This window comes from Nomascus leucogenys, chromosome 19, assembly GCF_006542625.1.
Source record: "Nomascus leucogenys isolate Asia chromosome 19, Asia_NLE_v1, whole genome shotgun sequence".
NCBI classification, from domain to species: domain Eukaryota; kingdom Metazoa; phylum Chordata; class Mammalia; order Primates; family Hylobatidae; genus Nomascus; species Nomascus leucogenys.
In genome coordinates, this window is record NC_044399.1 from 69,344,857 (window position 1) to 69,357,581 (window position 12,725).

At 51.8% G+C, this 12,725-nt stretch overlaps 1 protein-coding gene across 6 annotated transcripts in view; it reads left to right on the forward strand.

The window, feature by feature from the left end:
* The window catches only part of MYH10 (myosin heavy chain 10), a 156,193-nt gene extending 148,723 nt beyond the window's left edge, over positions 1–7,470 (forward strand). For all 6 annotated transcript variants that reach the window (XM_030800300.1, XM_030800303.1, XM_030800301.1 and 3 more), the window contains 6 exons: positions 172–260; positions 1,096–1,219; positions 1,303–1,511; positions 3,208–3,316; positions 4,604–4,776; positions 5,713–7,470. In XM_030800300.1, coding sequence (XP_030656160.1) covers positions 172–260; positions 1,096–1,219; positions 1,303–1,511; positions 3,208–3,316; positions 4,604–4,776; positions 5,713–5,857 — 849 coding nt within the window. In that variant the 3' untranslated portion in view covers positions 5,858–7,470. The remainder of the gene's footprint in view (positions 1–171; positions 261–1,095; positions 1,220–1,302; positions 1,512–3,207; positions 3,317–4,603; positions 4,777–5,712) is intronic.
* Positions 7,471–12,725: the final 5,255 nt, after the last annotated feature.

Below are 12,725 nucleotides of genomic sequence, written 5' to 3' on the forward strand. Positions count from 1 at the left end.
GCCTGCGCCGAGCAGATTTTCTTGCCAGTTTAATTTCTCAAATCTAAGTGACAGCTTGAGGTGCAAGTAAACAGTGACAGGAACACGGTTGCTGTAGCTCCAGGCACTGTCAGATTCCACAGGTGAGGAAACTATTCACAGCCAAAGCTTAACGCAGTCTCCACTGCTTAGGAACTTGCCTCATCTGAGCGAGCCCGCCGACATGCCGAGCAGGAGAGAGATGAACTGGCGGACGAGATTGCCAACAGCGCCTCTGGCAAGTGAGTCTCCCGTGGCCGGGGGTGGGTTCTTTGCCTTCAGGCATGCGCACTGCTGAGAAGGCTGGAGGTGTCCACGCACCTGGCATCAGCGGGTGGATTGCTCCTCCCTCACTGGGCCTGGGCTGCCTCAGCCATGGTACCCCATGCCAGACCTGCTGAGCCTTGCATACTGCAGGTGGGAGCCGTGGGGTGCACTAACGGGCCACTGCACCCGTGCCAGTCCTGCTGAGCCCTGCACACTGCAGGTGGGAGCTGTGGGGTGCACCAACGGGCACTGCAGGCCTTCATTTTCCAGCTAGCTTTGGCGAGCAGGTTCCTCAGATAGGACCTTTCTCTGAATTCATTTTTTCGTTAAAAGTCATTATGTTTTTTTCCAGTTCAGTTGATTTCTCCACTTAATTACTGAACTGAAGGTCCATCACGTGCCTTTTTGAGCATGCCATCGTGAGTAGTTAGAATTTGATTGTCAGTGCATTGGAAACCACTGAAGAGTTTCAGCAGGGGGAAGGCTGGGGTCGTGCTTGCGTTTTGAAAGCGACTCTGGCTGCTGTCTGTGGAGAACAGCTGGAGAGAGGCAGGCAGGGCAGCGGGAGGCCACCCCAGCAGTCCAGGTGAAAGATGACAGGCCTGCATCTGGGTGGTGGCAGCAGGGGAGGGTGTTTGGAAGTGTCATCAGTGGGACCTACTGATGGATTCGGGGATGGGTGCAGGGGAAAGAAAAATTCAGGCTGGCTGCTCAGGTTTCCAGCAACAGGGTGGGTGGAAGAGCCTTCCCTGAGGCTCCCGTGCTGTGCTGAGCTGCGATTGAACCGTCCCCTCCTCCTCTCCCTGCCAGGTCCGCGCTGCTGGATGAGAAGCGGCGTCTGGAAGCTCGGATCGCACAGCTGGAGGAGGAGCTGGAAGAGGAGCAGAGCAACATGGAGCTGCTCAACGACCGCTTCCGCAAGACCACGCTACAGGTGGCCCATGCAGGAGCCCGTCACCCAGGGAGGGCTGTGCCACCCCTCAGGCACAAGTGACTAAACTCCTCTCTCCTCTCTAGGTGGACACACTGAACGCCGAGCTAGCAGCCGAGCGCAGCGCCGCCCAGAAGAGCGACAACGCGCGCCAGCAACTGGAGCGGCAGAACAAGGAGCTGAAGGCCAAGCTGCAGGAGCTCGAGGGTGCTGTCAAGTCCAAGTTCAAGGCCACCATCTCAGCCCTGGAGGCCAAGATTGGGCAGCTGGAGGAGCAGCTTGAGCAGGAAGCCAAGTAAGAGGTTTCTGGTGCCGTAAACCAAAACTTAGCAACTAGACTCAGTCAGAGACAAAACAGGCCTGTCCCCTTCGGGAAGGGCTCCCCACCGCGCGGGCAGAGAACACATATAACCAGAGTGGGAGAGAGAAGGTGGTGTGAGCTGTGAGAGAAGAGCTGCGAGTGTTCAGAGGCTGGGAGGACAGACGGCCTCTGAACAGTCAGGGAAGGCTGGGCTTTAGGACTCAGCTCAGGGCTCACCATGCGGCACCCCCTGATTTCCGAGGCACCCTGAGTTTGCATCTCCTACCCAAAGTCGATTTCCCAAGCGTGTGGCATCCCATGAAATGCTAGTTTGCTGCTAGAGAACAAATGCAGTATGACACAAATCAGAGCCTTTCTTCTCCCCATAGGAAGGGATTGCTTAACAGCTTTCATACTGTTGTATTAAAGCATTCTGAAATTGATGAGAAATTGTACCGTACAGCTGCTGGCAGGCAGGCATTTACAAAGCTATTAGGTCATAGTCCCCAGAGCCAGGGCAGACCTTCAGATTCACCCTCTTGCTGGGGAGCTTGGAGCCCAGAAATGCAGGACTTGTGGCCAGAACCCTGCATCCTCCCCAGCCCCTCATGCCAGGACTTCCCACTCCACTCTTGGACTCCAGTGGGTTGAATCAAACAATTAAGGGTTTGTTTCTAGTTGGAATTAACATAACTCACCCTTTCAGCTGACTCCATCCCTATCTACTTTCGCATAATATTTGTTAAGGAAGAAAATAACTTTTTCTGTCTTCCATGGAGTCCTCCAGATAAGTTACCTCTCCTTCATATGGGGCGATGTAGACCCATCTAGAAACATGGATTTGTTTCACCTCTAACCAAAGAGGGAGTGTAGGGGCTTTGTTTTTTGGTTTTTTTCAATGTGAGCTGCCAAAGCCCTACATCACAGTAGGTAATTAGTAAATTCTCAAGTGAAAGAATCACTTAATAAATTGGGTTGTTTCTCAGGCTAAAAGTTCAGGTGATTAAACTAAGTATGGCATCTTCAAAAGTCTATGTTAAGTATAACTGACAGGTAGATTGTATGTAACATTTGCTGTTAAGAAGATCACTGTGTACAGACCAGGTGCGCTGGCTCGCGGCTGTAATCCCAGCACTTTGGGAGGCCAAGGCGGGCAGATCACCTGAGGTGAGGAGTTCGAGACCAGCCTGGCCAACGTGGTAAAACCCCATCTCTACTAAAAATACACAAATTAGCCGGGCATGGTGGTACACACCTGTAGTCCCAGCTACTCAGGAGGCCGAGGCAGGAGAATCGCTTGAACCCAGGAGGTGGAGGTTGCAGCGAGCAGAGATGGCGCCACTGCACTCCAGCCTGGGTGACAGAGCAAGACTGCATCTCAAAAACAAACAAAAAAAGTAAGATAATTGAGTACAGTGATGAATACCTGTGTACAGTAATTAACACCTACACATGCAGGAATAATGCACTTTTTCTACCTTTCGCTATTGAGGAATCCATTAAAGGCAATTCTGATTTTGACCAGAAGGAAAGGTTTCAGCACCACATTAGTCGTGATATTCTGGACAGAGAGGTCCATAATGCCCCCACCATGTGTCATCTTCCCAAAGAAAAAGGACTTTAAAAAATATTTTTTCCCACACAAAATGTCATTTCAAGAATTTCAAAACTACTGTGACCACTTTCACAGGGAACGAGCAGCCGCCAACAAATTAGTCCGTCGCACTGAGAAGAAGCTGAAAGAAATCTTCATGCAGGTGGAGGATGAGCGTCGACACGCAGATCAGTATAAAGAGCAGGTGCGTGGGGAAATGCCTCCCTGGGAAGTGCGTGAGCAAAGGAACTGGTGGAGAATGAGGTGGTGGCACAACTGACCAGTGGACTTCAGGGGCCTCCCGATTCTGATGTTTCAGCTAACATGGGCTGTTCCATGTTCCTGGTGGGCACTCCCAGTACCCGAGACACAGGAGGGCGGGGAGAGCAGGTCAGGAAGCAAGTTCAGTGAGGCCTGGACTGAACTGTAAAGCTCCTTCTTTCTCCACTAGAATGTGCACTTTGTGAGTACAGGGATTTCTGCCCATTTTGCTCCCTGTTACCTCCCTAATGCCTAGTATAGTTCCTGGATATTGCTGGCAGTCATGAGATACTGGCTGGGTGTAGGGTAGACGCAGGAGATACTGAATAGAAAGTGAAGGGAAGACAAAGGTAACTGCACGCTGCACCTGAGTGAGCTTCAGCGTCTGCATCCAGGCCCCCTTTTCTAAGAACACAGGGGATGTTCCACAGGACTTTGAACTGTGGGTCAGGCCTGCCCTGATTGCAGCATGGGCAGCTGTACCCTCCTTCCCGCTCCCTGCCCTCTGCCTGGTGAGACTTCACACTGCAGACACTGGCCAGAAAGGTGGATGGATCTGATTTCACTGCCTTTGGCCCAAACCCTCCCCAACTTCATTCATTCAGTCAGGCAACCTGGCCTTCCCTTCCCACCCCCACCCTTGGGGCCTCGCAACACGGAGCACAGTTGAGGGTGGTGTGCGCTGGACCCACGAGGCACTGACCAGTGCCTGTGTGGCTCAGGAATGAAGGGTCCAAAAGGGAGGCTCTTAGTTCTGTGGCATGTCATCCCAGGGTGGCTTTCTGCTTGAATCCGAGTCTAATATCTGAGATGCCCATCCTTGAAAGGAGGTATAAAGATGCATTGTACAATCTCCCGGCCTGGGGACTGTCCCGCATTGCTGGTTCCTCCACATTTTGCAAGAATAGCAATTCCCTTTCAGTCCCCTAGGTCACGTGTGTGAAGATAGTAAACTCTGTCATTTTTCTGCAGAAAACTCACTGGTAAAAACGGAGTCTTGAGTACTTTTTCGTTTCTTTTGGCCTAGTGTGCTTTGTAGATGCTGGCTTTGCTGAGAGCGGCAGGCCGGTTACAGAGCCTCCGACCAGCCCCCAGGCATGCATGTACATCCGTGTACACGCGTGCTCACAAGGGTAACAGGCAGAGCCCCACACTGCCACGCTCAGGGTGCAGAGAGGCCGACACTGGATTCACCAGTTTGGTTTGTTTTGGTTCATGTACCCTCCCCAAGATGGAGAAGGCCAACACTCGGATGAAGCAGCTTAAACGCCAGCTGGAGGAAGCAGAAGAAGAAGCGACGCGTGCCAACGCATCTCGGCGTAAACTTCAGCGGGAACTGGATGATGCCACCGAGGCCAACGAGGGCCTGAGCCGCGAGGTCAGCACCCTGAAGAACCGGCTGAGGTGAGCAGGCATGCGGCCCTGAGCTGACAGGCAGCTGCTTTGCAGGTTAGCTTAGGCTCGGGGCGCAGCTGGTCAGAGGAAGTTTACTTAGATCCATACCCAGTGACCCATTCTTTCTCCTGAACCACTTCATTTAAGATTTCTGACCTTTATAGTCATCCTTGGGGAGAATAAAAGAGGAGCAGGCCCCACTCATTGCCAGTCACTAGAGGACCACACTAATCCACCACACCAGGCTGGAGCTAGGTCAGGCGTCCATCCCCGTCCAGACATCCATTTGCGAGGTGAGCTCCCAGCCTCTGTTGAAAAGCAGGGCAGGAGCTCCTCCTGGGACCTGGTGCCATCAGCCCCCCTCAGCACTGTCCTCCTCACCACACTGGATCTGCTGTGTACCAGTGAGAGGGCGGAGCGTGGGAGAGCTACAGCTGACATCTCTGCCCCAGAAGACCAGGTCAGCAGAGGTTTCAGCAAATCTGGCCGATGGGCAGATTTGGTGCATACCCTGCTTTTATACAGCCACCAAGCTAAGAATGGTTTCTACATTTTTAAATGGTTATAAAAACAAAGAATGTGCAACAGAGTCCCTATGTGGCCCACAAATTCTCAATAAAGTATTTGCTATCTGGCTGATGCCCTGGTTAGCAGGTAGAGCTTGGCCTTAATCCGTCTTCCTTACCATTTCCATCACAGACAGTCCTAGGCTGAATCAAGTCCTCCCCAGTTCTCCGAGGACCCTGCTTCACGTACTCTGCAGGCAGGGTTGTGGGAGAGGCAGCAAAGCACACAGTCTTTCCCCATCGTACTGCCGCCCCCACAAGGTCGTGTCCAAGGAAGGGGTGCAAGGGGAAGGTTCCATGGCATTGAGTGTTTGAACATATTGACAGCCACGTGCTCTTGTCTGTTTACCCACACACATCCACTTCCTGTCCTCTCCAGGCGGGGTGGCCCCATCAGCTTCTCTTCCAGCCGATCTGGCCGGCGCCAGCTGCACATTGAAGGAGCTTCCCTGGAGCTCTCCGACGATGACACGGAAAGTAAGACCAGTGATGTCAATGAGACGCAGCCACCCCAGTCAGAGTAAAGTCGCAGGAAGCCAGAGGAGGCAATACAGTGGGACACTTAGGAACGCACCCGGTGCCAGCCTGCCTTGAGGCCTCCTGCAGATTTCAGAAATTGGCAAGCTACGGGATTCCTTCCTGAAAGATCAACTGTGTCTTAAGGCTCTCCAGCCTACGCATACTGTATCCTGCTTCAGACTTAGGTACAATTGCTCCCCTTTTTATATATAGACACACACAGGACACACATATTAAACAGATTGTTTCATCATTGCATCTATTTTCCATATAGCCATCAAGAGACCATTTTATAAAACATGGTAAGAACCCTTTTTAAAACAAACTCCAGGCCCTTGGTTGTGGGTCGCTGGGTTATTGGGGCAGCGCCATGGTCGTCGCTCAGTCGCTCTGCATGCTCTCTGTCATACAGACAGGTAACCTAGTTCTGTGTTCACGTGGCCCCCGACTCCTCAGCCACATCAAGTCTCCTAAACCATTGTGGACTCTAAACTGCACTTGTATCTCTCATTTCCTTCAAATAATGATCAACACTATTTCAGTGAGCAAACTGTGAAAGGGGCTTTGGAAAGAGTAGGAGGGGTGGGCTGGATTGGAAGCAACACCCATTTGGGGTTACCATGCCCATCCCCCAAGGGGGGCCCTGCCCCTTGAGTCGATGGTGTCCCGCATCTACTCATGTGAACTGTCCTTGGCCAGGGCTGATCTGTGCATAGAAGGGATAGTGGCCACACTGCAGCTGAGGCCCCGGGTGGCAGCCGTGGGTCATGTAGACTTCCAGATGGCCTCCCGAACCGCCTGGCTCTGCCGGCGCCCTCCTCATGTCAGGAGCAAGCAGCCGTGGAGCCCTAAGCTGAGCTGGTGGAAGGCCCTCCCTCAGCAGCCAGGCCCGCACGCTGACCTTGCAAATTCAGCCGCTGCTTTGAGCCCAAAATGGGAATATTGGTTTTGTGTCCAAGGCTTGTTCCAAGTTTGTCAATGAGGTTTATGGAGCCTCCAGAACAGATGCCATCTTCCTGAATGTTGACATGCCAGTGGGTGTGACTCCTTCATTTTTCCTTCTCCCTTCCCTTTGGACAGTGTTACAGTGAACACTTAGCATCCTGTTTTTGGTTGATAGTTAAGCAAACTGACATTACGGAAAGTGCCTTAGACACTACAGTACTAAGACAATGTTGAATATATCATTCACCTCTATAACAATTTAATGTATTCAGTTTTGACTGTGCTTCATATCATGTACCTCTCTAGTCAAAGTGGTATTACAAACATTCAGTGACAATGAATCAGTGTTAATTCTAAATCCTTGATCCTCTGCAATGTGCTTGAAAACACAAACCTTTTGGGTTAAAAGCTTTAACATCTGTTAGGAAGAATTTGTCCTGTGGGTTCGGAATCTTGGATTTTCCCCCTTTATGAACTGTACTGGCTGTTGACCACCAGACACCTGACCGCAAATATCTTTTCTTGTATTCCCATATTTCTAGACAATGATTTTTGTAAGACAATAAATTTATTCATTATAGATATTTGCGCCTGCTCTGTTTACTTGGAGAAAAAAGCACCCGTGGAGAATAAAGAGACCTCAATAAACAAGAATAATCATGTGAACATGGAATCTGTTTTCTCACCTTCTGTTCTCGATTTCCCATCTGTGATCTGACTGGAGGCTGGGTGCTACACACAGACTTCAAATGATAGCGCCAGGCCCTTTTCGCGAGGGCGCCGTCTCCCAGGTCAAACGACAGAATAATTCTCAGGCCAGTCCTGGCTCCAACTCTTGTTCCTGCCAGTGCCTTGAGGGGTGCACATGCACTAGGAAGGGAAAGACCACCCAAAGGCAGGAGCTGGCCCAGCTGTCAAGGGAGTGATTTTGGAGGGCTCTGGTCACCAGCCAATGAGGCTCACTGCTGGGTTAGGACATTTTCAGGGGTCCAAGACATTTCAGGCCGCATTTTCAGGCAGACACGCATTGAAGATGATGCTTTTGGAGGATTCAGTGATGAGGCCTAGGGCAGCACAGAATCACACAGAGAATGCTGATTTCTTGTTCCATAATATTCTCGGGTTAGGCTGGTTTTGGGGGTAAGGGATCTATGACTAGGCTTCTTGGCAGCAGTGGAAACGTGTGAAGTGGGCCAAAGTGCCCTCTTCCTCCTGTGCCACTACCATAGGAGAGGAAAGGTGAGTCACAGGTATGGTGCTTCAGCAGGGTTCCACCCCCACATCCAGTATCTTATCCAAGAGTGTGTGCAATTTAGAGGCTTGTTTTTCTCAAAAAGTAAGAACTCTGGGCTGGGCGCAGTGCTCAAGCCTGTAATCCCAGCAATTTAGGAGGCCAAAGCAGGTGGATCATTTGAGGTCAGAAGTTCGAATCCAGCCTGGCCAACATGGTGAAACCCCGTCTCTACTAAAAATACAAAAACGAGCCAGGTGTGGTGGTGCACACCTGTAGTCCCAGCTACTTGGGGGGCTGAGGCATGAAAATCACTTGAACCCGGGAGGTGGAGGCTGCAGTAAGCCGAGATCACACCACTGCACTCCAGCCTGGGTGACGGAGGAGGGAGACTCCGTCTCAAAAAAAAAAAAAAAAAAAAAAAAGAATTCTTCCCTACTGGCTGGTCTGACTGGTGTTCACGTCACAGTTTCCCAACTACTCAGCATGCCAGGAGAAACATCTGTGTGGACCAATTCCAGGCCCTGATTCTGTAAAGATACTATTTAATAACTAAAAGGGACCCTTCTTGACTGACCCAACACTCCAGACCTAATGAAGGGTAGTTTATACAACCTTTGTTGGGCATTCAGAGCACAAGGAAGACAGTTTATGGCAGCTGGGCTTTGAGTGTATCAGAAGGTCAAGCTGGTCAGCTTCTACCCAGCAGCAGTGTGGTTCCCGGTGAGGAGGAACTCAGGCAAGACTTGGGAGAGGCTTGCTCTTTCGTCGAGCCTGGGTCTAGACGACATGAGGTGGTGCCGGGGCTTCGTTTAGGGCCGTAAGCGCTCTGCCCTTGCTGCATCATAGATGTCGGTTTTTGTGGTTGTTTTTATTTATTTATTTTCTTTAATGCAGCCATTCCAAGGGACTATTTTAAACTGCTTCAGAGGGATAACAACTTTTTCTTTTTCCCCCAAGACAGAGTCGCACTCTGTCTCCCAGGCTGGAGCACACTGGCATGCTCTCAGCTCACTTCAACCTCCACCTCCGGGTTCACACCATTCTCTGCCTCAGCCTCCCGAGTAGCTGGGATTACAGGCACCCGCCACCAGGCCTGGCTAATTTTTGTATTTTTTTTTTTGTAGAAACAGGGTTTCAGCCGGACACGGTGGCTCACGCTTGTAATCCCAGCACTTTGGGAGGCCGAGGCGGGCGGATCACGAGGTCAGGAGATCGAGACCACAGTGAAACCCCGTCTCCACTAAAAATACAAAAAAATTAGCCGGGCGTGGTGGCGGGCACCTGTAGTCCCAGCTACTCGGAGAGGCTGAGGCAGGAGAATGGCGTGAACCCGGGAGGCGGAGCTTGCAGTGAGCCGAGATCGCGCCACTGCACTCCAGCCTGGGCGACAGAGCGAGACTCCGTCTCAAAAGAAACGGGGTTTCACCATGTTGGACAGGCTGGTTTTGAACTCCTGGCCTCATGTGATTCCTCCTGCCTTGGCCTCCCTCCCAAAGTGCTGGGATTACAGGTGTGAGCCACCATGCCCAGCTGATAACACCTATTTCTAGCCTGCTGGCTTGAGGGGACCCTTCCAATTCCTGATGGCATCAAGCTATAGATTTGTCACATCATTGTGTCACCAATTTTTCCTGTCCCAGGAAACCTCAGCTAAGATGAACTGTGGGCCGTAAGGCCAAGCTGTTCTGCTAGCCAGCCCTTCCTATGGCTCTGGGTGTGACTGACCCAGGGCCCTTTTCCCCAGAGGCCGGTGCTGCTGACGGACAGACATGTCCATGTCAAGACTGGAGAAGAGAGCTTTCTGTCGCCAAACCACACTTTCCTGCTCTTCCTTCATCCCCCCAGAAAAGAGAAAAGCCAGAACAGGCTCCAGGTTGGAATCATTAGGAAGTAGTGGTGACTCCTCTCCCTAGAGTTCCAGCCAGGTCTCCCCTTGCGAGGCCCCACCCACACAGGCTTCCCAGTCTCCGGGAGGGACGCAAGAAAGCACCGCTCCCTTTCCACCTTTCCTCCCTTTCCACCTTTCCTCCCTTTCCACCTTTCCTCCCTTTCCTCCCTTTCCACATCCGCACCAAGAGCTTTCCCAGATGTTGAGTGTTTGCCAAAATGCCGTCCTGAGCCAGCTGTCAGGACCAGACAGAGAAGTCCACTTCCTTTTGTAGGCACCTGCCATTTGGGAATCCAGCAGATTGTGAAGTACCTCATTCTTGTTGGGAATCTTATATGAAGCTATTGAAAGGGTGTAAGTCTATCATGCTACTGCTTTTTCAGAGACATTCACTGTAGCTACAGTGCCTGTAAACTGGGCAGAAAGTGTGGCCCCAGCCTTCAACCCCTACTGAGACTAGGCAGCCCAGTAACAGGCTCCATTCCAGCTGACTGGATGTCACAAAGCCTTATTCGAGAGGTAACGTGACATAACCTACAAACTGGGTCTCACAGATCCCCATGCAGAGCGCTGCCTCTCCGAAGTATGTGCCATACTGCACAGGTGCCAAGGCACCCCCGGCTTCACGTGGGCCACATCTCCTGTATCTCACAATCACTGTCAGTAGGCGCAGCTGTGATGGTGTCATTGCCCGACTCCTGGCAAGATCGATAAAGCACAGCATCAAAATTTGCAGAATGGGAAATACAAAATTAGCCGGGCATGGCGGCACATGCCTGTAATCCCAGCTACTTGGGAGGCTGAGGCAGGAGAATCGCTTGAACCTGGGAGGCAGAGGTTGCAGTGAGCCAAGATCATGCCATTGCACTCCAGCCTGGGCATCAAGAGCGAAAATCTGTCTCAAAAACAACAACAACAACAAAAAACCTTGCAGAATGAGCATCAGCAGTTTAGAAGGAAATTCTGGAACCTCACTGGAACCTGCTTTTCAGGAATGCTGTTTCACCAACACATACCATGAGACAGGGCACAACACTGTTACGGTCGGGGAGGGGGCAGAGCTGGCTACAGGGCCCTCCCTAAAGCTGTGGCTCCACCCAGCATGCCCCCCCTCTCCCAGAAGTGCCAGATTCCACCTTGGCTCTCAGGAGACGCGCACTAGTGGCGTCTCTGGGGCAGCTGCCAAGAAAGGCGGAGTCAGCATGCGCAGCGGGCACAGGAGGAAGGCTACGTGAACCGATTCCTCCTGCTGCAAAGGCTGTGCCGGCCCCGCCACTCGTCATTTCCAAGCCTTCAAAATCTGCTCCTCTCCCGAGGCACAGGACAGAGCATGGGAGTCAAGGCCAGTGAGGCGTCAAGTTTGGAAAGGCACAGCAGAAAAAGACTGGGCTCGTGCCCAAGCCTGGCTTCACCATGAATTAGCCGTGCAAGCTCAGGCAACTCAAACCCGGGCCCATTGTCCTTTCTGCCACCTGAGGTCAGAGCACTGTGTCCTGTCCTCAGGTCACCTCTGTATAGTTCTTGCAGGCCTCACTGTGACTCAAGGTCCCAGCTTTGGCTCCTGGGTCTCAGCTGCGTTGGTCAGGGGTCATTTCTGGTCACTCTGGGCTGAAGGAAGTGGAGTGCTGGCTACTACTTCTTGTAAGAGGACATTTGGGAGCGAGGGATGGGACTGAGCGGCTGAAATGAAAACACCTGGAGGCAAGAGGCTGTCCACCACCCAGGAGATCAGCCCCACCAGCAGGGAGGAATGGCACCCAGATGCGGCTCAAGGAGGGCTCATTCCCGGGGTTTCATGGAGAGCCACGCGAAACCAGGTACGCGGCAGCTCCAGGAAGAAAACCCACACAGAGGCACTCTTTAGCTAGACAGGCAAACAGTACATAGCAGCATTCATGCCAGGTGGCAGCAGATGCTCTCTCTGACCATGTCCAAAGTAGCATCTTACACCCCACGGTCCAAACAGAAAGCAGGAGATGAGGTCCAGGGAGTCAGCTGCTTTCCTCACAGGGGGTCATTTGCCAAGAGCTGCTACAAGCACAAAAAAAAAGTCACTAAGGCTGGCCACGGTGGCTCATGCCTGTAATCCCAGAACTTTGGGAGGCCGAGGCGGGTGGATTACCTGAGGTCAAGAGTTCAAGACCAGCCTGAACAACATGGTGAAACCCTGCCTCTACTAAAAATACAAAAAAAAAAAAAAAATTAGCCGGGCATGGCGGCAGGCACCTGTAGTACCAGCTGCTTAGGAGGCTGAGTCAGGAGAATCACTGGAACCTGGGAGGTGGAGGTTGCAGTGAGCCAAGATCACGCCACTGCACTCCAGCCTGGGCGACAGAGCGAGACTCCATCTCAAAAAAAAAGTCACTAAAGTTGGTATATAACCCCCCACTGCTAAATTAGACTAGCTAAGAAAAATTTTTTTTTAATTTTTAAAGTGAAAGTCTCTTCCCAAAGGGATCAGAAATAAGCCCAAGAGCACACTGCTACCCCTCCAGGGGCCTGGCCCAGGCTCTTCTGGACCCAGTGCAGTGGTGACATGCAGTGGATGACATGTGGGCCCCTGTAGCCAGGGCCCTTCCTCCAGCTATCAACTGAGTGACCAGCAATTGGCAGCAGAGTCTGGATAAGAGAAGCCCAGGGTGTTCAGATGCAAAGGAAGTGAGAAAGCATTTGGGGAGCCAGGGACGAAGATTCAGGGCTCCAAACATCATTTGTGCTTTACTGTGAAAGCCCTGCTTGCTGTGTTTTAGTTGGGGTTCCTACGTAAATAAAGAGGTCGGCTAAACGTTGAAACCTCTCATCTAAT